The 25,776-nt window shown below is 39.2% G+C and overlaps 1 protein-coding gene across 1 annotated transcript in view; it reads left to right on the plus strand.

Annotated features, from left to right (window-relative positions):
• The window catches only part of hspg2 (heparan sulfate proteoglycan 2), a 349,507-nt gene that overhangs the window by 204,971 nt on the left and 118,760 nt on the right, over positions 1–25,776 (plus strand). The window contains exons 12-29 of the mRNA XM_055166122.1: positions 2,510–2,667; positions 4,154–4,294; positions 6,289–6,452; positions 7,786–7,965; positions 10,472–10,668; positions 10,984–11,131; positions 11,382–11,509; positions 11,585–11,671; positions 11,749–11,810; positions 12,031–12,092; positions 12,190–12,330; positions 12,517–12,684; positions 13,118–13,297; positions 14,637–14,755; positions 14,840–14,951; positions 20,254–20,367; positions 22,591–22,718; positions 24,382–24,468. Of these exons, the coding sequence (XP_055022097.1) occupies positions 2,510–2,667; positions 4,154–4,294; positions 6,289–6,452; positions 7,786–7,965; positions 10,472–10,668; positions 10,984–11,131; positions 11,382–11,509; positions 11,585–11,671; positions 11,749–11,810; positions 12,031–12,092; positions 12,190–12,330; positions 12,517–12,684; positions 13,118–13,297; positions 14,637–14,755; positions 14,840–14,951; positions 20,254–20,367; positions 22,591–22,718; positions 24,382–24,468 (2,376 nt within the window). The remainder of the gene's footprint in view (positions 1–2,509; positions 2,668–4,153; positions 4,295–6,288; positions 6,453–7,785; positions 7,966–10,471; positions 10,669–10,983; positions 11,132–11,381; positions 11,510–11,584; positions 11,672–11,748; positions 11,811–12,030; positions 12,093–12,189; positions 12,331–12,516; positions 12,685–13,117; positions 13,298–14,636; positions 14,756–14,839; positions 14,952–20,253; positions 20,368–22,590; positions 22,719–24,381; positions 24,469–25,776) is intronic.

Consider the following 25,776-nt stretch of genomic DNA (forward strand, 5'->3'; position numbering starts at 1 on the left):
ACATGCGCAGTAGAGCCAAATGACAGTGGTACAGGAGGAACAGGAGCAGCAGATACTGGCATACAAGACTAGAGCACCCTCTTGATGCTTCAGTGTGAAAATTTTAATGTATAAGTCACACTTGAGTATAAGTCATTGGAAACACCCAAACCATGAAAAAAGTGTGATTTATTGTCCAAAAAATACGGTACCTTTCTTCATTTTAGTTGTTTTTATTGCACTGAAAATCATGCTTCATTAATGTGACTGGGTTTGCATCTCCGCAAACCTGACTCGTATTTTCCTGGAGGAGAGCTCTTTCTTTATTTTCCCTATAATCCTCCACAGTATGCCAAAAACATATCTACTGTATCTGCAATCAAACAGGAGACATGCCCCCTCCAGAAAGCGGCACACTGTACCTTTTAAACTGACTTGTGCTCACTTTTAAACATGTGAAATTCTCTGTGGTTACAGCAAACACAAATTCCTTGGCTGAAAATAATCTTCATGAATTTGCATTTTCAGAGCAGGGTGTAGCCCGTGTGTGTGGTTAAACAGTTACAGTGAATTAGATATCTTTAGCAATGACAGTAAATCATTGAAAGCTTAGGGTATGGAAAAAAGCACCACACCGCCATAGGGGTTTTTGAGTTGAACATTTTACACTTCTAGGGATTTATTTGTTCATTAATCCACTACCTGCAGAAACTTAATATAAACCTGTTTTTAATCATCAAAATAGTGAATATGTCAAATGTACTGCATAAATATCCTTCCTCTAAACAAGCAATGCAATGATAGTGTCACAAAATAATGTAAAAAAAAACCAAACAAAAACAAACGATGATATATTAGCAGCACAGTATAGTGCAGGGGTGTCAAACATACGGCCCGGGGGCTGGATCTGGCCCTTCAAGACCTTTAATCTGGACTTTGGCTGATTTTCTACTAAACTATTTGAATTATATTTTCTATTAAAATATTGGTAATTTTCTGCGGTGCTTAGTATAGCAGTGTCTCCAGCGTCTCTGTACGTGGCCCCTCCCACCAGAGCAGCACAAATGAAGACTTGTCTCTTTCCAAACGCTCTTAAAGGACGATCGTTTTGACTGTTGACCGTGACACCCTCATCAGAAAAATGTCCAACATGAGAAAAGTGGAGCCGAGTGAAGAATTTTCCAAGAAAAATTGACTTATTCCTATTTGCATACAAGTTAATATTAAAACACTGTATTGAAATTGCATTTTTCTTAAAGTTTCAGGTTTTTCATAATATTATAATATTTTGTAAAAGAAAGAGTTCATCAGTTTAAAAAGATTTCTATAATAGATTTGCATTTCTCTGCACAAATATTTAAACTTATTGCTATTTTGGGGTTATATATGCCATTATTTTATTTATTTTTTTCTGGCCCCTTTGGGATCAAAGTAGGTTGAATACAGCCCCCAGACCAAAATGACTTTGACACCCCTGGTATAGAGGGATTATCAGACTATGTTACTTCGTGCTCTACTGCGCATGTCTCCTGCAGAAAGAGCCTCTGTCCTGTCTGTATCATGTCAGTGTCTCTTAGGATTTCAGGAGATTTCAGGCTCTCCTGGGAGGCTAGACTAGTTGTGTCGGTCAGGTATGAATGCAGCAACTACTGCACTTTCTCTCATGGGCTTAAACAACATCAGGCTTCTTCAAACATTTAAACATTCTGACTGATACTTATGTACTACAGATGTATTGTGTAGATGTACAGTAAATGTGTTATGTTAATGTGTGTGCTAATGACATTTGTCTTGATGGTCATGTTGAATTGTATTTTAGAGGATAAAAATACCGATGAATTTGGTAAATGTACATTTTAGAGGATATTGATGACAGTGAATTTAAGTATTTTTTTTAAGATAATGGTGAATTTGAAATCTTCTATTTAAGGAAATTAGAGTGAATGAATTTTGATTGTTTTAAATGTTTAGTAATGAATTGGATCATGGTTATTTTAAGGAGACACCGATACTGCAGAAATGTTGTTAGAGTTGGTCTAATGTAAATAGTCTCTTTAATGTATTTTGTACCTGCCCAAGAACTGCAGATGGAAAGCAGCTTATATCTCAATCTGGTACAGAGAATCTTTTCTGTCTGAGATGAATGTTTTCTGTGTGTCCTGCTTTTAAATAAATTAAATTAAATTAAAAAATTAAAAATTGGATGTCCAGTTACTGAAGTTTGAGCCATTTCTTCTCATCATTTACGCATTTGTTGATATACAAATAATCCAGCTATACAATTACCAGATCAGCAAATTTAGTATCACCGTGTGCATTTCTGATATTTTTGCAAACTCCTACTTTCAGTCAGTCGGGACTCCTTTGGTGGTCTGGTAACATACCATAAAATAAACACTGCTTTTGGACATTAGCAGCATGTATTCATTTTATTTGTTTATATCAGATTTTCAGCGCTGAAATCTTACGTTCCTGGTTTGTGAGTCTGATCGTCTGCCTCAGTCTTATTTATCTCCTTGTTTATTTCTAGGATCACCATGACGAGTGAAGATGGGCGTGGCACTTTGATCATTCGAGATGTGAAAGAGACGGATCAGGGAGCGTACACCTGCGAGGCCATCAACGCTAAAGGACTGGTGTTTGGTATCCCCGATGGAGTACTCACTCTGACCACTTCTACAAACCCAGGTATGAATACTACTGATATACAATCCAAAAAGCAATGAACACCAAGGGACATTATATAGTTTTGTCAAATATTCCATTTGAATATTATAAAAATGTTATGATATTTTGTATGCAATTTTGAGTCAGTTTAGCTGAAAACAAATGCAACAATTTAAGAACCTTTAATATCACTGACTCTAACTGTGTCAAATTAAGGGATAAAACTTTAACAGCACACATTCTTACTGTGAATTAAGTCACCTCTGTACAGATCTACAAGTTTAATGCCACACTGTGCAACATTTTAAGGCAAAAACATCCCTGTGGAGGCAAACCTGGATAATTACCTGGTCTCCGAAGGGCTGACCAGGTTTTGCATTCACCCTGTGCCTGTGTCTGTGTGTGTGTGTGTCTGTCTACCAGCAATAATTCCACCATTTATGGATCAACTTTCACCAAATTTGGTCTGTTGGTCAAACCCACGTACCCGACGCCACAAAAAAAGTTTGGTGACGATCTCAGGTCATTTGAGGTCACACGGGTCAATTGAAAAGTCACGACATTATAAAGGATCAGCAATTTCGGCAATTTCTGAACCATCTGTGGGCTAAAATATTCACCCAATCATCACACAAGTTGGCACACACATAACGGGGGTACACTGGATGTTACAGGTTGAAACTGGTCAAAGTCACTTGAAGGTCAAGGTAACCAAGGTCAAATATGTGTTTTTGGTCATAACTCCCCGAAGGACTGAGCTCGAGCAACAGGATCTCAGAAAAATTATTATCTATTTATAATTCTATGCATTTGTATAGTAAAATATTAATAGTTTTCGAGATAATCACAAATTTTAACAGTTCCTTTCTCTTTCAGTGTAGCCATTAAAATTCTAATTAGAAAGAAAATAATTTCCATTTCTTGTTTTTCTGGTTGATGCACAACACACTGATCTACAGTCACACAACTAACACACACACAACTCATGAAAAATGACATTTTCATCACACACTTGTAAACACAGACATTCTCATGTGTGACCAATATCACACAAATGTTCATGGGCCTGTACACATACACACATTGTATTGTGGATATAATGATCATGTAATATGGGCTGGGCTCTTCATAAACTGCTTCTGTGCTGATGAACTGACCCACCGACGCCTCATGGGGACCAGGTTGATATCTCTGATTGCACTTGTTTAGGTTTTAGTTGCAATCAAACTATCAATAATCTGGACTAAAACTTGACTTTTGGAAAATTTAAGTCCCAAAACATTTCAATTTTAGGTTAGTTTGTAATGAACTGAAAATTTGAGGTGAATAAAAGACTGATTATAGTGATTACAATATGTATATGAATCGTGTAATTGGTATTTACAAGAAAAAATATTTAAAAGTACTACTAGTTTTGTAATAAATTGTGCAAGTCTACTTACAGGTTACAACTTCCAGAGCCAGTTTCTTTTTCAAAATCTCAAATAAACCACATTTTTACTCTCAGGAAATTGCCCCGATGGTCAGTTCAGCATGGATGGTCGCTGCGTACCCTGCTTCTGTGCCGGAGTTACAAAGAACTGCAAAGCCACCGGACGCTACAGAGACCAAATCAGCCTACGCTTCACCGAGGAGGAAGACTACAAAGGTACTCATACTTTTACTAAGCAACAAATAATATATGCTCTACCCGTCAAGTTTGGATGCACTTTTTCATTCAGTGTTTTTTCATTTATTTCACGACAAATGTAAATTCTCACTAATCAAAACTACGAATGAATGCTTAAGGAAGGTAGTAAACAAAACAGTATTAAATAGCTCAAAACATGTTGTAAATTATAGATTCTTAAAAATTGCTACTCTTTGCTTTAATCACTGCTTTGCACACTCTTGGTATTCCACTAATGAAGCAGAAACCATTTCAGAAGATTTATGAAGCTCACTTACAGAAGGTCAAGGGTTTGCAGCACAAAGCAAAGGGTGGTTACTGGACTACTGAGGAATCTGAATCTTAAATATAAAAGATATTTTGCTTTATATTACCTTTTTTCTTAGCTACATAATCTGAGACATCTTAGGCTACGTTCAGACTGCTGCCTGAAGTGACTCAAATCCGATATGCTCCTGTATCTGATCTTTTAATGACAGTCTGAACCACACAGATCTGATTTTTTCAAATGAGATCCAGCCCACTTGGATATGTGCTCCTAAAACTGATACATATCTGATCTTTTGTCATGCGACAGTCAAATTCATCCATCCTAAATGTCACAAATGTACACAAACGTTCTTCTCGTCAGACAAAAATTGTGCTTGAACTTCGTATCAGTGAAGCAGCAAAGCACATCACAATCCCACCACTCTTGGCCGCGACTTTGCATCCACACGTTTCTTTCTACGGACGTTGCTGCCACTGCACCACAAAAAAACATCATGGACAAAAACCTCGTCCTTCTCCTTCTCTATCTTCTCCTTAAAACAAATAAGCTGTACATGTTCTGGCTGTGGTCCGACAGCACCAATTTTAAAATCTCCAGGTGCTCAATGCTGCTTCCATGTTTAGGCGACTTCTGTAAACACTAAGCACGCTCGCTGTGTGTGACGTTGTCGTGTCCTCCAGTGCGCATGCGGGACACTTTTGGGGCGTTTAAAGTTCACACTGGAGATCACACATAACTTGCATTTACCGTGTTTTCGGGACTATTAGACGCGCTCTTAAGCCTCCAACCCCATCAAAAAATGACTGCGCGCCCCGCAATCCAGAGCCCCCTATACACGAATCCACTCGGGTGTCCCAGCACGACTTCAGTAAACTACAAAGCCACACCACCCACAGCACACGCAAACACACACGGAGAAGACAGTGACCGCACAGCGAAACACACCCACAGACACACTCATCACTCCACGCAGATGAGGAACGGAACGGAGGAACGAACCAAAAAAGCGAGCGCGATGTGCTGCTTCTAGACACAACTGAACTGAGTCACTGCGAACACGCCGACAATCCAGTGGTCCCAGACAGCACCTACACGCCACAACTGAACAAAGCCCAGAGTCACCGTGAACGCCACAAACAAAGTCCGACTGACCCGTCCAACTGTTGTGTTTCCTTTAAAGTCCAGTGCCGTTTATTTGTGAAGAAAGTTTGAAAATAGACCGTTCAATGACAGTGCGCCTTATAATCCAGAGCACCTAATAGCCCGGAAAATACGGTAAATGGAAATGTGAACAACGACGCAAAAAAATCTGAACTGAGCATTAAGTCCTGCAGTCTTAACCTTAGACTTAGACAAACTTTACTGATCCACAAGGGAAATGGTAATAACAAATTCTTAATAACTCGCAAAAAAAGAGCAAGAGACATGTGAAATAAGATATAATTATATAAATGTAAATGTGCAAGTCAAAATAAAATAGATAAGTAGTAAAATATAAAATCTCAGCTATATACAAGAGGTCATATGAAGCGAGTGCAACAGTGAAATGAGTTATCCAAGTGAGTTGTTGAGTTGTTGCTTCATAAATTTGATGTTTTCAATATTGTATCTACACTTTAGAAAGTAGTAAACATAAAGAAAATGACTTTTGCCCGAAGTCTGTAGCTCAAAACATTTAACATCTGAATTTATTTTGGTGTAGGTGTGAATGTTTCTTTCCCGTCTCGACCCGGGACCCCTCCTCTGTCCTCCACTCAGCTCATGATAAACCCAGAGGAGAGAGAGTTTCAGCTGGTCGATCTCTCAAGACGCTTCCTCAATTTGGACTCTTTTTGGACTCTACCTCGACAGTTTCTTGGCAACAAGGTAAATCATTGTACTGCTGTAGCTGGGCGGCTGGTGGGTCAACAACGACGGGTCAAATGCAGATGTATTGTAGTGAACTCATTAAACTCGTTCTTCAAATATCCAATCCACTTTATTTTTATAGCACACTTTATAAACTGTAACATTTCCAAGTCCTGCATGGAACAATTAAAACAAACAAATTAAAAAAATGCTCTACCAGTGCTCATAAAATAATATTAAAGTCCTAAAACAATAAATAAAATTAAACTAAAATAATTACATACATAACACAAGACATGCGATTCAGTTTGTCGACTGGACAAAAGTTAATTTGCCTGAAGACGTTTCGCGGCTCATACAAGCTGCTTCTTCAGTTATGATCAGACGCTGGTGGACACTTCCTTATATCTGCAGGGAGGAGCTAACTACACTGAAACTAACACACACTTGTTTACAGTTTCTGTTAGTTAGTTCGGCCTATTGACCTGTACAGGGTGTGGGGTCTAATTAGCAGAACAATTCATGGCCATAATGGAGCTTCCACACCTCTGGACCTGACCTGACTACACCTGTTGTTCTCTTGTTTGTTTTGATTTAGGTTTGAGGATGGAGTTGTAAATAGGAGTTAGATGGTGTTTGAATCCATTTCTGTTTAGAGAAGGATTCTCTTTCTTAACAAAAATGGCTTCTTTCACTGCCCTCTCAAACCAATTATTTTCTCTGGCTAAAATGAGAGAGCAGCAGTGGACCTCAGTCTGCTGTACATCTCCACTTAAAAGCCACAGGCCACTCGTTAGAGGACAGCGAGGTACAAATTTTAGCCAGAGAGAAAAATTGGTTTGAGAGGGGAGTGAAAGAAGCCATTTTTGTTAAGAAAGAGAATCCTTCTCTAAACAGAAATGGAGGACTCAGACACCATCTAACTCCTATTTACAACTCCATCCTCAAACTTAATTCAAAACAAACAAGAGAACAACAGGTGTAGCCAGGTCAGGTCCAGAGGTGTGGAAGCTCCATTATGGCCATGAATTGTTGCTGCTAATTAGACCCCACACCCTGTACAGGTCAATAGGCCCAACTAACTAACAGAAACTGTAAACAAGTGTGTGTTAGTTTCAGTTAGTTAGCTCCTCCCTGCAGACAGATATAAGGAAGTGTCCACCAGCGTCTGACCAGAACTGAAGAAGCAGCTTGGATGAGCTGCGAAACGTCTTCAACCAAATTAACTTTTGTCCAGTCGACAAATTGAATTTTCTCCTTCACATGGATTCTACCTGGACAACGGAGGGATTCTTCACACTATGACATGCAAGCAAATTGTATCCATTTAAACATATTTTTTCTTTTTCAGATCGACTCATACGGAGGCTCGCTGAAGTACAAAGTGCGTTACACTCTGGCCCGCGGTCTGTCGGAGCCTGTGGAGAAGCCCGATGTGATAATAGTGGGAAACGGACGCAGGCTCGTGTACCGCAGAGGCAGCCCCACTCCCGCCAGAGTCCCCAACTCCAAAGACATCAAGTTCACCGAGGTATCAGGCCATTATTTCGGCTCAAAATCAAATTATATTAATGTAATAAAGGTTGTTTCGAGATTTAAGGGGGGCAATTCCAGAAGTAAAGCTTGGAGGGTCCTTGAGATTTATAGTTGCACATAAATTGCTATATTATGTTAAACCAAATGTCCTAAGCTTTTTTTTTTTTTTAAGAATCTTGTTATGTTCTACAACCATACCCAGAGCTGTTTTGTATGTCTCAGTAATTAACATAATTTAGTGCGTCTCCCTCTCCATTTCTCAAAGCAATCACTCCTCAAGGCTCTACATTATAATTCATGAAGTTCTTCTCTGTTAAGTCCATACACCTTAGCAGGCATTATCTCTGTGCTTAAAAGTGCAATACGTAACTTTTCAGATGGAGGATATGTCGGCCGCTTGGCCATGGAAATTTATTTGCTTAGAATATTTAGCTGTAATGAATTAAACATAACAATCTGTTTTTTTGTATTTCATTTTAGCTGTTTCTATAGTTCAAAAACAGCTTGAAAAATATGCTTTCCTACTCCATACTGTAGAACTTTTTGGTCGCCTTGTCACGATCTGCATGTCGGTCTGCAATATACATATATGGTACATACATGTCCTCACACCCCCTCGTTCCACACTACTTCTCCACGCACCCTCGCTCCACACTTCTTCTTCATGCACAGAATCTCCGCAGCACTGTGGGAAACACTGATTACAGTTTTTCCTTGTTTAAAACTTGAGTGCCGTATCTTTCAGACTATAAATCGCACTTAAAATCCCTTAATTTTCTCAAAAATCGACAGTGCACCTTATAATCCAGTGCCTTATGTATTATTTCTGGTTGTGCTACTGACCTCAAACCTGTTTTCACAAATATTCCACTCAGCGCACAAGGAGCGAGCTATATCTCTTATAACAGGCAGGTCCAAACTATGGCCCGTGGGCCAAATGAGGCCCTCCGACAAATTTTTTTTGGCCCTCAGGCTTCCAGGTGAATTGGCCCAAATGACCTTGCATCAATTAAAAATGAACTTTTTACTGCAAGTTTTTTGAAAATCTACCTTGATAAAGCCAATATTTAATATTTAGTGTGTGGTTTTGAGGATCTTAACATGAATAAAGACTGATGGCTCATTCTAACGTGTTTAAACATGCACACATTTCAGTTATTCACTGTATTGAGCATCAGTCTACGGCCCTCGATCGGCCCTCTACTTCTTCTGTGTTTAGGTATGTGGCCCTTGATGAAAAATTTTTGGACATTCCCGTCTTATAGTTTATGCAAATGATCCATATGGTTTTACATTTTGTCTCTGAAAAACGTAAACAAATGTGCAAAGCTGCATTAAACACATTATTACTCAATCTCTATTTGAGTCCTCCTCGTAGGAAATAAAAAAGTTTCAAGTCTCAAGGTCATCCATTAGTTTCACTTAATGCGTCTTATAATCGGGTGCTCCTTATGTATGAAAATAGACAAGAGAATTCAACATTATTGATAGTGCACCTTATTTGAATTTATTTGAATTTATTTGTTTTGAGGATAAGCCCCTTGAGACGTCTCGCCATCTTGTTTTTGAGGGGGTCCTCATAGTTACAACAACAAAAGACAGATACAGTAGGACAGACAGTAGAATACATACATTCAAATAAACATTAAAGCAACAAAATCAACACAAACACACACACGCGCACACACACACAAACACACAGTCACTCACACTTGACTGTTAGACACATAATAAAACTAATTTGAGCAAAAAACTAAGAGAGAGTTTAAAGATAATCACAAAATACAACAAGATGAACAACTAAATACAACAACATGATCAAAAACAATGACATGGCTTCTGTAAATATTGAACCAGAGCATTTTTAAATGAAAGGAAAGAAGTTAATGCACAAATCGATGAGGGAAGATTGTTCCAATCAGAAGGAGCTTTATATTTAAATTAGCGTTTTCCTATTTGTTTTTTGACTCTGGGGCAATAAAAAATATCTGATCTGTGGGACGTAAACTGTAAGAGGATCTGAACGGAATTAAATACTTTTTGAGATATTCAGGATAACTGAGATGAATTCATTTAAACATAAATAATAACCAGTGAAGCTGACGTCGCCTTATAATCTGGTGCACCTTATAGTCCCAAAAATACGGTAATACTAATTGTTCAGAGAGACACGATCACTCAGTCAACAATAAAATATCCTCATTAATGTTCAATAATGGTCACAATTTTATTTTGTGATTTACGAATAATGTCTATTGACTTGGGACGCGAAAAATTGTGACTTTTAAAATATGGGTCCCCAGAAAAAAAGCCTGGGAAACACGCTCCAGCTTCTAGAAAAGTTACACAATGCATCTTTAAGTGAATTGCTTGGTGAGGGAAGATGGCAGACGGTAGCTTCATAATTTTGTTGTTTTTTTTTGTGGGACCATGTGCTTAATACCCTTCTAACTACAAATAACACTGCATTTACTTTTATTTATTTTATTTTTTTATTTTAGCAAAACTGGCAGCACTCGAATGGTCGCCCCGTGACTCGAGAGGAGCTGATGATGACTCTGGTCAGTCTGGAAAGCATCAACATCCGGACCATCTACGACAACCACATGGTCAGCGTTGCCCTTAGCGACATCCTCATGGACACCACCAACGTAGAGTTCAGGACTTCAGGCCACGCCAAAGAGGTGGAGGAATGCAGGTGGGAAAACTGAAAATGAGGCAGGTTTTTTCCTAAGAGCACAAGGTATGAGAAATAATGCAGTGTTGGAAAATGTCAACTTATTAATGGTGAGTCAAAATGCCGGTCAAAATGTGTTAAAACAAAAAAAAAGGATAAACCTGGACGAAGGAAGGCTGTATTAAAACCAAATTACAAAGATTGTCCTGCTTCAGTTTTATTTTGATCTCTCTATGTAAATCTTAATTTGCTATGGATATTTCATGAGTGATTTTGCTGTAATAATAGTCTGTATTGTGATTTGCTCATACAGTTTTTTGATTCCTTTATGTCCAGATGCCCTCCCGGATACACCGGTCTGTCCTGTGAGATGTGCTCTGCTGGTTTTGAACGTGTTCCTGGAGGGCTGTACCTGGGCACATGTGCAGGCTGCAACTGCAACGGACACGCCAGCGCCTGCGACCCCATCAACGGCCACTGTCTGGTAATGATCAGGAATCACATATGTGTTTTATACTGTACTCATTCAGTGTTTTCCATAAATAAAATGAAATAATAGACTTTTATTTGACACGCTTGAGCTGACTTATATTTTTCGTACATACATCTTTCCCATATCCACTTCCCTGTGTCACTCTCAGCCTGAGTCACATAAAACCACTTTACAAATGGCAAACCTTTGGATCTATTCTGGGTGCTGTCCTGTGGAGTGACTGATGTGTTCCATTTCACAGAGCTGCCAGCACAACACAGAGGGCCCTCAGTGCGATAAGTGTCGCCCGGGTTACTTCGGTGACCCCACCCGCGGTCGCCCTGACGACTGCAAGCCTTGCCCCTGCCCGTACTACGAGACCTCCAGACGGTGAGGCCATAGGCCACACACACTCTCTGAACTATCTGTGCATTCCTCATTATTCTTATTTATTACTTTTACTAGGTTTTCGGACACATGCTTTTTGGATGTTGACCAACAAGCAACATGTGACGCCTGTAGGCCTGGGTACACTGGAAGACGCTGTGAAAAGTGAGATGCATGTGTTATTTTAGTACTATAATAAAATACTTCTAAAATACTCCTAACCAAAAAACATTTTTGTTTAGGTGTGCACCTGGTTACCAGGGTAACCCCCTACAACCCAATGGAAAATGTGTTGCTGTCGCCAGTGAGTGTTCATTAACTGTCTGTAACTGTTGTCTGTCTGAAAGCCTCAGCGTCCTTGAGCAGAGCACTTGCACCTGTTGGCCCCTCTGTCTGTCTGTAAAGACATATGTGGTCCTGGCCTCATGTAATAGTTCCCATACAGTGATTGTATAGTGTGCTCATGGCTCAGGTATGCACTGGGTACACTGCTTCCAGGTGTCTCATCCTCTGCTCCTCTTTAGGCTCCACCAAATGTGATAACAGTGGATCCATCAGCTCCAGCAGTTGGCCCTGTAACTGCAAGGTCAGTTATACTGAGGCCTTCAAAGCGCTTTATTTGTATTTACTGCTGTCATCTGCTGATGCATAACACATGTTTTGCATTGCTGTGAATGTTACAGAACAACGTGGCAGGGGCTCAGTGCGATGAATGTAAGCCTGGCTTCTTCCACCTCTCCGAGGCCAATCCTGAGGGCTGTCTGCAGTGTTTCTGTATGGGTGTCACCAAGCAGTGCGCCAGCTCCACTTGGAACAGAGATCAAGTAGGTTGCCAGCTCTTGAAGGCAGGGCATATTTTTGGTATCAACGTTTGTCTCAATATTTGTGCAGCTCCGCTGTATCAGCATTTACTGTTGAGATGCTAAAAGTGTGGAGCAGTGAGCAAAAGGGATTCTGCTGATGCAGACACATCACATTCACATCTCAGTAACATATGTTTATGTCCACAGGTGCGTGGAGGAGTAAATGGGCAACTCTTCACTTTAGCCAATAGTGCCAACACTAAAACTATTTCTCAAGGCATCAGTCAAAGAGGCGCCTCAGAAATCGTCTACCGCTCCTTTGTGGACAGTGATGTTTACTTCTGGGTGCTGCCGCAGAGCTTCAGGGGAGATAAGGTGAGATATCCAACAAAATGAGGCTGTGGAGGTGAAGAGGAAGCAGGCTGGTGTTAGCTAATCTCATCCCTTTGCTGTATGTGTGCGTGTGTGTATGCATGTGTGCATGCATGTGTATGCAGGCGTGTCTATGTATGCGTGTCTATGTATGCGTGTGTATGTATGCGTGTCTATGTATGCGTGTGTATGTATGCCTGTGTGTATATGTGCTGTGTCTGGGCTTGTCTCTGAGTCCAAACACATCCAGACAGGATCCGCTTTGAACCCTCTCAGCCCCACACCTCTGTCTCGTGACTCTAACAGACACATACACATGCACATACCTTTCCACCACTCTGCTCTGAGCTCTACATGACCTCTTCTCCTCTGAGCTGCTCCTCTCCTCTGAGCTGCTCTCCTCCCGACCTCCTCCTCTGCTCTGTGCCTCTTTCAGGTGACGGCGTACGGAGGAGAGTTGCGTTACACGGTTCGGTTTGAGCCCAGGCTGCGCTCCCTGACCATCGACGGTCAGCCAGACGTGGTTCTCCAGGGAAATGGCATCTTTTTGGAGCATTTCTCTAAAACCAAACCAACCGCACGTGTTCCACAAACCATGACTGTGACCTTCAGAGAGGTGGGTGCACGAATTTAAAGGTGCACTATGTAACCTTTCTGTTGGGGAGTCTGCCATGGGCTTGTCTCCATGGAGATTTTATAACTTTGCTTGGAATGCTAAACAGTATGACATTAAACTTCTTCGTTTTGCATTTATTATATTACAGGTGTTTTTATCGCTTAGAAATCTTTTTAAAAACTTGCATTGCAACAACAATAACCATCACGACTAACATAAGTGAATGGACAAACTATGGTATAAAACAATTTAAGGATCTGTTCAATGAAGATATGGAAATTAAATCATTCAACAGTTTAAGGACAGAATATGGCATATCTAATAAAGATTTGCACTGAATTAAAAGAAATTGAAGATCAGTTGCTAACAGAAGAAACAATCAAGGGGAATATAAATAAATGTTACACAACATTATTTCAAATGAAGGTCAGTCATCATTCCAGAGATTAAAGAAGATGTGGGAGAAGGGTCTGAAATTAACTTTAAAAGATAATATTTGGTCAGTAATACTTGGCCAAAACAATTTTCCATTCACCAGTAATAAAATTAAAGAAGCAAATTTTAAATTTCTACATAAATATTATCTTACACTTGTAAGAATGAATAAAACATCAAAAGATATCTCTGCACAATGCCCTCGTTGCAAATTAAAGGATGGAACATATATACACATGTTTTGGGATTGTGAACTTTTAAAAAACTTAAGGAACTCAATTCATTCCTTTACACAAACTGCTTTGGAAAAAGCTTTTGATATTCATTCAAATATATATTTGTTAAATGACACACAACTTCATTTAGAGAAAAAGAAATGTAGAATACTGATTACTATAACATCTTTTGCAAAGAAATGTTTATTACTACTTTGGAAAAATGATTTACCGAGACCTGGATCAGTCCTGGTTCAGTCAGTATGTGGCGCAGACGTCCGGCATCGCAGTCACGGGAGTCACGTAAACGGGAAACATCTATTATCCGTTTTTTCCATTCTTCATTTAAACACAAAATCGAAAACTGAAAAAACAAATCGTTATCTGTTTTTTCATTTTGGTTTTAGAGACAAATAATGAAGAAAATAGTATTTTTTTCATTTTCTTTTTTTGGTTTTATTTTGAAAAACTAATGAATGACTGACACACGGATTATACTGTAGTACAACTGTGGTACTGAAATTGGTATCAGTTATTAGACAAGACAGACAGAGAAGATATTTTCAAACCAAATGCTCTACTGTGGAACAAGTGTTTCCAGATGGAACTCCCTTCATCAGAAAAGTTACATAATGAAGCTTTAATCTCTGCGCAATCGTCTAACCTTTTTTTCTGAATTGTTTTAAAAGTCTGTGTGGAGAAGAGCGGACGGACAGCCCTGCACCCGCGAGCACCTTCTGATGGCTCTCGCTGACATCACCGTCTTCATGATCCGAGCCACTTACGTCGACAACATGGCCGAGAGCAGGCAAGCATGGAAACTATTGTATCCTTAAAAATGAAATAGGGCTCAATTTGATATTCTTGATTCAATATGTGTTTTGCCTTCCAGTATTTCTGATATCAAGATGGATATTGCGGTCCCACACTCCACCGGTAATGAGCGAGCGCTGGAGGTGGAGGAGTGTGCTTGTCCGCAGGGATACAGAGGACCGTCCTGTCAGGTGGGAACAAATTACGTTATGTTCAGTGTTGGGAAGGTTACTTTTAAAATGTATTCCCCTACAGATTACAGATTACATACCCCAAAATGTAGTTTGTAACAAAATCTCTTAAATTACTTAAAGTGAGTAATGTAATCTGAATACTTTGGATTACTATTTGCTGTAGAGAAGCAAAGACGAGGAAATCTTGACATAAGATATTTTGTCTGATAAAAGAAAATAAAAAAGCCCAGACTTTACTTAACCGTATTAAAAATATTATTGATAGAAGAGGAGGAGACACGATCCGCGGACATGGTTTAGTCCTGTTAAATCCTGTTTTAGACCTGGTTTTATTGCTGGTTTAGACCTGGTTTGGACCTGGTTTTAACTCTTGGTTTAGACCTGGTTTGAGACCTGGTTTTAGTCCTGGTTTAGTCCTGGTTTAGTCCTGGTTTGGACCTGGTTTAGTCCTGGTTTAGACCTGGTTTTAGTCTTGGTTTAGACCTGGTTTGAGACCTGGTTTAGACCTGGTTTTAGTCCTGGTTTAGTCCTGGTTTAGTCCTGGTTTAGTCCTGGTTTGGACCTGGTTTAGTCCTGGTTTAGTCCTGGTTTAGACCTGGTTTGGACCTGGTTTAGACCTGGTTTAGTCCTGGTTTAGTCCTGGTTTTGTCCTGGTTTGGACCTGGTTTAGTCCTGGTTTAGACCTGGTTTAGTCTTTTTAGACCTGGTTTAGACCTGGTTTAGACCTGGTTTAGACCTGGTTTGGACCTGGTTTAGACCTGGTTTGGACCTGGTTTAGTGTCTATCAATGAGTGGAATTACGGGAAAAGAAAAAAAAAAAAAGGGATATAGCCCAAAATGTGAAAACAGGAACATACCGCCATGTAATCCCTTTACTTCAACAAAGTAACTGTAATCCAATTACCACTCACTGAAACAGTAACTGTAACTGAAAACACTTACTCATAATCATAGTCTACTCATAAACAGTTACTTGTAATCTGTTACTCCCCAACACTGGTTCTGTTAAATAGAAGAGACATTACCACTTTATAATGACTACACCTTAGTCTTTAATAAAACATGAACAAAGACTTCATTCATAATGAGCAAATGGTTTAGTAAAGGTCCTCTATTACGCAAAATGGATTCTTGTGTAGAAATGTTGTTAACTCATCAAATTATACCTGGAGTTGTGTTTTGTTTCATTCACATGTTTCCTTTATTATTATTCTGCTCAAAATCCTCTGTTCCACCTTGTGATGTCATTGTAGTGGTAGTTTCCAAGTTATCCTTTTACCTTTTGTTGAATAGAGATTGGCAAATCCAGGGCTGAAATTATCCAGATTATTCCAGTGGAGGTTTATGAAGTAGAGCAGGGGTCTCCAGACTTTTTTTTCCAGTGAGCTACTTTTACAAAACAAAAATTGCAGAGAGCTAGTGGTTTTAGCGGTTACAAGAAATTGAGCATATACAAGAGCCATGGCGAGCTTTAGATGAGGTACAGTGAGATCCCTGTAAAACATAAACCATTATCCATTTATTAGTGTGCAAAGTTATGCATCAAATTGATACGTGTACAATGATAAAGGCAATTACCGTATTTTCCGGGCTATTAGACGCGCTCTCAAGCCTCTAACCCTATCAAGAAACGGCCACATGCCCCATAAGCCAGAGCGCCCTATACATGAATCCAGTCGGGTGTCCCAGCACGACTTCAGTAAACTACAAAGCCGCACCACCCCCAGAACACGCAAACACACACGGAGCAGACAGCGACCGCACAGAGAAACACACCCACAGACACACTCATCACTCCACACGCCGACAAGGAACTGAAAGGAGGAACGAACCGAAAAATCGAGTGCAATGTGCCACTTCTAGACACAACTGAACAACTGAGTCACTGTGAACACGCCGACAATCCGTTGGTCCCAGACAGCACCCTCCCTACACGCCACAACTGAACAAAGCCCAGAGTCACCGTGAACGAACAAACAAACAAAACCACTCACCCATCCAACTGTTGTGTTTCCTTTAAAGTCCAGTGCGGTTTATTTGTGAAAAAAGTTCAAAAATAGACCATTTAATGACAGTGTGCCTTATAGTCCAGAGCGCCTAATAGCCTGGAAAATACGGTAATTCATGAAATTTTACTTATTGAGCACAATGTGTATGTGCGTGTGTAATTCAGAAATCCCTTGACGAGTTACTTGGAAGGAGGTGGAGAGCTACTGGTAGGTCCCAAGCTGCTGGTTGGAGACTCCTGAAGTAGAGGTCTGCGCAGGACAGAATTTTCAGTCCCCGCTCCCACCCGCACCAGCACTGTGCAGTCCCGCTCCCGTCCTCGTCCGCAAAGAATTGTAATTTTCATTCCCGCTCCCACCTGCATCTGCGATATTTTGTCCCAAATTTCACAAGATGGGGACATTCCCTTTCTTAAGATCTATCAAACACGGAGTAGCGGAAAGGAATTATCTAAAATGTGTGCAAGATTAGATCACATCCGCAAAATTAGGCTGCTGAAAATGTTTTGATTATGGCTAAATAAAATATCCAGCACAAATGATGCGTGATAGACAAACATGAATCATTTGTAGATTTTACTTTACACTCATATTTAGTTTGTGGAACTGCAGTTTATCATCATATCTGCCCGCTCCCACATTGTGCAGTCCTGCTCCCGCCCGCACCCACAATGAGCTTTCAAAATGTGTCCCGCGTCCCACTGTTTTGCACCCGTGGGTGTGCATGGTTCTAGTATGTAGTGAAAAAATACAGTGAAGCACTTCCTGTATTGCCACATTGAAACAAACAGTGTTGGGGAGGTTACTTTTAAAATGTATTCCTTTACAGATTACAGATTACATACCCCAAAATGTAGTTTGTAACGGAATCCATGAAGTTTCTTAAGGTGAGTAATGTAATCTGAATACTTTGGATTACTTGATTTGCTGTAGAGAAGCAAAGACGAGGAAATCTTCACATAAGATGTTTTGTTTGATAAAAGAAAATAAAAAGTCCAGACTTTACTTAACTAAATTAAAAATATTATTGATAGAAGAAGAGGAGACACGTCCATGCAGCATGATTTAGTCCTGTTAAATCCTGGTTTAGTCTTGTTTTAGTTCTGGTTTAGACCTGATTTAGACCTGGTTACCTCCGCCAAGGAGGTTATGTTTTTGCCGGCGTTTGTCTGTTTGTTTGTTTGTTTGTTTGTCTGTTAGCAACATAACTCAAAAAGTTATGGACCGATTTTGATGATATTTTCAGGATTTGTTGGAAATGTGAAAAGGAAGAACTGATTTCATTTTGGGGGTGATCCGGAAGAAATCCTGGATTCTGGATCACTTTGAAATTTTAGTTTAACATTGTGGTTTAAATGGGGCCAGGGTTTAGATTTAATTGGTGGTTTCCTCAGGAATATACGGCCATGTAATCCATTTATTTCAACAAAGTAACTGTAATCCAATTACCACTCACAGAAACAGTAACTGTAACTGAATACAGTTACTCATAATTTGTACTCTGATTACGTAACTCCGGGACATGTAATCCATTACTTCCCAACACTGGAAACAAAACACAACTCCACGTCTGTTTTTGATAAGGAAACAACATTATAACATCGATCAGAAAATAGCATAATTCAGGCACTTTACAGCGAATTAAAGTGTATTTATTATAATATGTTACCAAAGCATTTATAAAAGTTTTTGTGTATAAAAAATCACTGTTACTTAGACACTGTCAGGTGGAGCGATCATCACTTACAGCAAAAACGGTGCATTTGTAAAGAAAAATATCTCATTCAAAGTTTAGACGTTCGTGGTAGTGAAGAGGATGTAGTGAAGAGGCGGAGGAAGGTAATAGTTCATCTACAAACTCTATCGATCGACTGAGTAGCAAACAAATTACAATTTAAAAATATTTCTTGATTACAAAGAGAAAATTGAAACTCAAAAATTATATAAACCGCCCACTGAAGAGAGAGGACCACAGAGGTGACACATGGAGGTTAGAGACTTAGACTCAGACAAACTTTATTGATCCACAAGGGAAATGATTTGGACACAGGATCTCACACATCACAGTATAATATAAAAAATATAAATGGTAATAATACATTGTAAATAGTCAGTGTTGGGAAGGTTACTTTTAAAATGTGTTCCCCTACAGATTACAGATTACATACCCCAAAATGTAGTTTGTAACGTAATCCATTAAATTACTTAAAGTGAGTAATGTAATCTGAATACTTTGGATTACTTGATATTGTCGTGCTTTTTAAAACGACATGAATTTAACAACCACATCCTGAAAATTCATGTTTGTTTTCTTCAAATTGTCTGTTGAGCCCAAGTCTCCATGAAGAGGCTTTTGTTTACTGTAGAGAAGCAAAGACGAGGAAATCTTAACATGAGACGTTTTATGTGCTAAAAGAAAATAAAAAGTCCAGTCTTTCCTTAAATTTAACAGTTTTATTAAAAAGTTTAGTTTAGTTTAGTCCTGTTTTAGTTTAGTTTAGTTTTAGTTAGTTTAGTTTAGTCCTTTTAGTCCTTTTAGTCCCTAGTTTAGTCCTTTAGTCCTTTTAGTCCTAGTTTAGTCCTGGTTCAGTCCTGGTTTAGTCCTAGTTTAGTCCTGGTTTTAGTCCTGGTTTAGTCCTGCTTTTAGTTCTAGTTTAGTCCTGGTTTAGCCCAAAATGTGAAAATAGGAAAATACCGCCATGTAATCCATTTATTTCAACAAAGTAACTGTAATCCAATTACCACTCATGGAAACAGTAACTGTAATTGAATACAGTTACTCATAATTTGTACTCTGATTATGTAACTCTGGTACATGTAATCCGTTAATCCCCAACATTGTAAATGAGTAGCAAAAATATGAAAAGACTGGTGTTAAATAAGGGTTATTTTCAATTGGCTCGATGGGAAAACTGAAGAATCAAGGAGACAAGTGAAGAGAAATGGAACGCAGCCGAACTTTTACCCAGCTGAATTAGTTTGTAAAGTAATATAATCATAAAAACACACTTGTATAGCATTCATAACATTCACAGACAAATTAAAAAGTAGTAGTAGGTAGTAGGTGAAAAAGATGCAGTTCTTTGAAGGCAGTTTTGCACAGGTGAGTTTTCAGGGCTTGTGGAGCTTGTAAACTACGCACGATCATCATTACGCTCTGAAACCGATTAGGCTTGTGGCTCACTACCCTTTTCATTACACCCTATAATGATAATTGCAGTTTAATGCTTTGGGGAAACGGTATAATCGGTCTTATTCTCCCTCGCTTGGTGTTTTGTTGCATTGATTTGCAGGACTGCGCTGAGGGCTACACCCGGACCAGCTCGGGACTCTACCTGGGCACATGCGAGAGGTGTGACTGCCACGGACACGCGAGCGGCTGCGATCCAGAGACCGGGGCATGTTTGGTAAGTTTGGTTTTATTTTTCTGGCTCTTGGAACTTTTTGGAAAATATCTAATTGAGTGTGTATACATGCACATCAGTATCCCGGTTATTAGTCACATCCCGGTTATGGTAGTATTTGGGATACTGCGTTTACATGCACGCTGAGAAACCAGAATACTCATATCCCCGTATACATGATCAAATGTAGTTTCCCATTTTCTTGACATAATCTGACAAATGCACAAGCGCAAAAATTAACTAACATCGATCAGAAAATAGAGTAATTTAGTCCCTTTACGGCAAATTAAAGTGTAGTTATTTTAATTTATTTATTTATAAAAGTTTTAGCATATAAAAAAACATTGTTACTTAGACACTGTGAGGTAGAGCGATCATCACTTACAGCAAAAATGGTGCATTTGTAAAGAAAAATATCTCATTCAAAGTTTAGACTTTAGTGTTAGTGACGTGCAAAATTAACCTAATTTAAGTTAATAAACAAGGAAAAATACAAACAGGAAGCTCGGGAGGTTTTAACCAGTGGTAACAATCCACTGCAAAGATCAAACCCAACGTGTAGATTTTTTATTAAAATATTCTGCATAAATAAACTCAACTTTATAACATATGAACCATAACCACATCAGCCCGTTTGATCATATAATTCAGCTTTGCCACATTTGTTTACGTTTTACTGAAACGAAACTTAAAACCACATGGCTAATTAGCATAAACTGTCAGCGCCGATAAAAACAGCTGCTCCTTGTGCCGCTGATGCAGTTCAGCTTCTGTCGGACTAAAGGACACGACTCAGTGGATTATGTGTGTTCTTTTTGTGACAGAGGAGGGGCTGATGATGGTGAGTCTGTTCTGTGTGTATATCATATAGGAGATGTTTCATAGATGCAAAAAACCCAAGGCACTCACTGGTTAAAATAAAATGCCTTTATTAGTTTACAGCATGTCTTAATGGACAACTTACAAAGTCCTGATGCGGTTCAGCCTATGGCTTTCCTCAGGGGACAAACAGAATTGAGAGCAAATCATGTGAATTAAATAAAAAAAAAACACCAATAGGACTGCTCCACCTGGAAGAGGAGTGGAGACTCACCTGTGGACACCACCTAATAACGCCACAAGATGGCAGTGTTAAAAACAGGTGGACATCATAGGGAGGTCCAGGAAGCGCTTCTTCTGAAACATTTTTTAGGAGATGTTTCATGTTTAACTTTTCAGCGATCATACGTGTGCAGGTCGTACAAGTGCAGATTCGTGTGCAGGTTTAGTGCAGTCATTTCACTCATGTATGGTCACTTTATTTATGTCGCTGTTGTAGTGGTGAAAAGACTGAAACGTATTTGTCTTTTGGATGCACTCGCACCCAAATTTATGTTGCAGTAACCGGGATACTGCGTATACATGCCGCAGTATCCTGGTTACTATCAGAAAATACCAGCTATAGGGATACTGCCATAACCGGGATACTGCGTATACATGCACCATGAAGAAACCGGGATACTCAAAAAACCTGATCATAACCAGGATACTCATGTGCATGTAAACACACTCAATGTGAGTAGGGTTGGGCGGTAATATGGTATTACGGTATCCCGAGGTATCAAAAAGTAGCAATAGTATAAGTTTCGTCACTGTCTGCTTTGTTTCCATGGAAATGTTGGCATAAAACTCCAAAGTATCCATGAAAGATTTTTTATGACCTATTTTTCTATTTTATTTTGACTTGTACATATACATTTATATTGTTAAGCCTCATTCGACAACTGTCTCTTGCTCTTTTTTGCTACTTATTTAGAATGTATTATTATTATTATTCATAATTTTTACTCTTTATTATAACATATTGTGATGTGTGAGCTACTGTGTCCAAATCATTTCCCTTGTGGATCAATAAAGTTTGTCTAAGTCTAAGTCTAAATCAATCACACCTTTAATTCCAGTCTAGCCAAATGTGACCATGAAATTGTAATTTTCATTTTATGAGTTGAAGGTGTTCAGTTTAATCTTTATTTGTCTGGAACAAATGTACAAATTCATTAAAAAGCGGATCTGCACCAGATTAAGCTCGTACCTCGTTCCATCTGCAGTCCCTGGATGGCAGATGTGTGTGTGAGGACTGGGAGCGAATCTGGACTTGTGCAAAAACACACTGTCATTTGGGATGTTATATTCATTTCACTCTTGTTTTTGGCTCACATTTCATGTTGTCTGTGTTCTGCCCAAAAGCAATGTCTTCATAACACCGAGGGACCAAGGTGCGACCGCTGTCAAGCCGGTTACTATGGCAACCCGGCGAGAGGCGGAGCCCAGGCCTGCCAACCCTGCCCCTGTCCAGGAACTGCATCCAGCAATCAGTGAGTTTGCACATATTCTTTTAAATTTGTGAATTTTGTTTTAATGTTAGTCAAATTTATGTATTTATTTTGTTCTTTTTCTCTGCTTAGTTTTAATAACGTCGATGAAGGATTGTCAAACTTCATCATTTTTAGTCAGTATCACTTTGAAAAAACACTACTTGCATAATATTTTATTAAATACAGCTCTGTCTGAATACTTTGTCTTCCACAAATAAGGTGTCGGTCTCACACAACAACACACAACAACTGCCACATTTTCTTTTTAGATAAGCAGAGTTTGAACATGAAACATAATTCAACAGTTTGTGAAGTCATTTTCCTTACAGTTTTAGAGTATATGGATAATGATAGGTAGACTGATTCACTGGTTTCACTTCATAAAAACCGTCTGACCTCACAGTGTTAGAATTCATTCACTATTAATTCATTCAGTAGGCGGGTATTTTTTATCATTTAACCAATCGCTGCTATTTGGTCATCACGTATGTAATGCACCACTAACAGGACTAACTGGTATATTAAGCTTTTCCCAAATCCTGTAGGAAGAAGGACAGTAACGTCTTTCCCCTTGATAAAATTCACCAAACATTCTCATTGTTCCGCCTTTAAATCCTCGATCTCGAGAATCATTGACAACACAGAATATATGGCTCTTCGCTGATTGACTGGTGCCCAAACTTGCACTTCTGGGTTTTTTGCGAACTGTCTAGTGCAGAAATGAAATTGATCGGAGGCACTAGGTGGTGTCAGCCTGGCTAAAAGATAGGACCCTCCAATAGAAATGTGTTAAAACATGTCTTTAAATGTTTAAGTTGAAATTTAAGCATCAAAAAATATAAAAGCGCTGTAAAATATCATAAAAGTCTCAGAACTATTGAAAATACTATCTGGAAGTTCATAACAAAGATTATTTTCTACTGCCAATTCATTAACCACGATTATTTTCCTCATATTGATCTCTCTCTTTTTTCTCTCCATATTTTTTTCTTTCAAAAACAAATAAAATGTTTTTCATTACTGATTTTTTGAACATGAACCAGACTTTTTAACACAGAAATAACTTTGTCAATAAAACATGTGGCTTGAATTCAGAAGATTCAGTGTAATGGGTTTAGATTTTGTTTTATTTACAGTTTTTAATTATACTACTACTACTACTACTACTAGTACTACTACTACTACTATAAAATAGTATTCACAGAGATATCAACATTTTGGATAACTTCAAAACAATCACAATGTTGACAATATTTTGATAATCTGCCCATCTCTAATAATAAATAATAAATTCAGTACTGTTTGTTGATCATTTTACACACCAGTAGAACTTATAATAATAAAATTGTATTCACAGAGATACCCAAAGTTTGCATAACTTCAAAAAAACAACAACTATGTTAACAATATTTTGATGATCCACCTATCTCCAATAAAAAAGTAATAAATAATACAAAAGAATACATTCAGTGGTGTTTCCAGATTATGTTACTCACCCGTAGTTCTTATAATAATAAATTTGTATTCACACAGATATCCAGATTTTGCATAACTTCAAAACGACAATCACACTGTTGACAATATAATAAATAATGCATCCAAAAGTGTTTGCTGCTGATAATTGTACACTCCAGTCGTTTTTCTAATCAAATTGTATTCACAGATTCTCGTCCACCTGCTACTTGGACTCAGATGGCCAGCCCACCTGTGACAGCTGTCCTCCTGGTTACTCTGGGCGCCGCTGCGAGAGGTAGGCCCATCCCCTCGTGTTTTATTTTTACTCCGTCTCTTATCCGGGCGCGGGATGTTTTGGACCGTGTTTGGGGGTATTTGGTTGCCCGGCCGGGAGCTGAAGAGAGCTGTGGCTGGCATTTTAGCATTATAGCATCGACTGTTCAGAGGAGAGGGATGCAAGCATGTCGTTTTTTTCTGGATTTCCAAACGAGATTTTATGGTGTCATTCAATCAAATGGGGGCATTGTTTAGAACTGAAGTTTGGTAGAAATTGCACTGGTATGTTCACTCATGGATGTTTCTATTGTAGATAAGTGCCTTAAAGGTTCTTCTATACAACACTTGACTTTATAGAACAGTAATAGCATGGTAAAAGACAGAAATTGCATCATTCCTGGGATAATATGCAATCGTGTTTCCATGGAAATACAAATGTTTTCTGATAATTTTTAGGAATAGACTAGAATTAAATCACTTTAAACCTGAATCAGAGTCCTGCACGGGTCCATTTTTGGAGACCCGCACCCGCCCACACCCGTCCACACCTGCCCGTGCACGTGCAGTACAGCACCACACCCGCCCGTTAATCCATGATTATATCAAAGTTAAGTCTGCACCCGTTACCCGCCCGTGCCTGTGATAAATCAGGGTCAGCCCATTAGTATGACAGCCCAATAGGCCAAGACTAAACCAGGACTAAACCAGGACTGAAACAGGACTGAACCTACATCGTGTCATTAGCGGATTGTAAATATATACACGCCAAAACCACAGACTCGACCGCCAGGACTACACGAGGACTACAGCAGGACTACATCAGGACAGAACCAGGACTAAATAAGGATTTAACCCGGACTTAACCAGATCTAAACCAGGTCTAAACTAGGACTAAACCAGGACTGAAACAGGTCTAAACCAGGACTGAACCAGGACTGAACAGGACTAAACCAGGTCTAAACCAGGACTAAACCAGGTCTAAACCAGGACTAAACCAGGTCTAAACCAGGACTAAACCAGGACTAAATCAGGAGCGCAGCCGGCAAGTCTCCACTGATTTGTTTTATGTAATAAATACACTGAAGTCTCTCTCAGCCTGGTCCATCGTTCCAGGAAAAGACAGGAAATGTCACTTGTTTCCAGGGCAATAAATGTCCTGGATGCAAGTCATGTATTTTTCTCCCGTTCGTCGTTCATTTAATTCACCTGACCCGCCCGTGTGTAATCACTACGCGCCTGCATAAAATTCCAGAACATTAAAACCTGCCTGTTTCAGCAACTGTTTGTGGGTACCCGCCAGATACCCGACCCGGAGCAGGACTCTGAC

This window comes from Boleophthalmus pectinirostris, unplaced genomic scaffold (assembly GCF_026225935.1).
Source record: "Boleophthalmus pectinirostris isolate CB_2022bp ecotype Guang Dong unplaced genomic scaffold, ASM2622593v1 HiC_scaffold_8, whole genome shotgun sequence".
In the NCBI taxonomy this organism is placed as follows: Eukaryota; Metazoa; Chordata; class Actinopteri; order Gobiiformes; family Gobiidae; genus Boleophthalmus; species Boleophthalmus pectinirostris.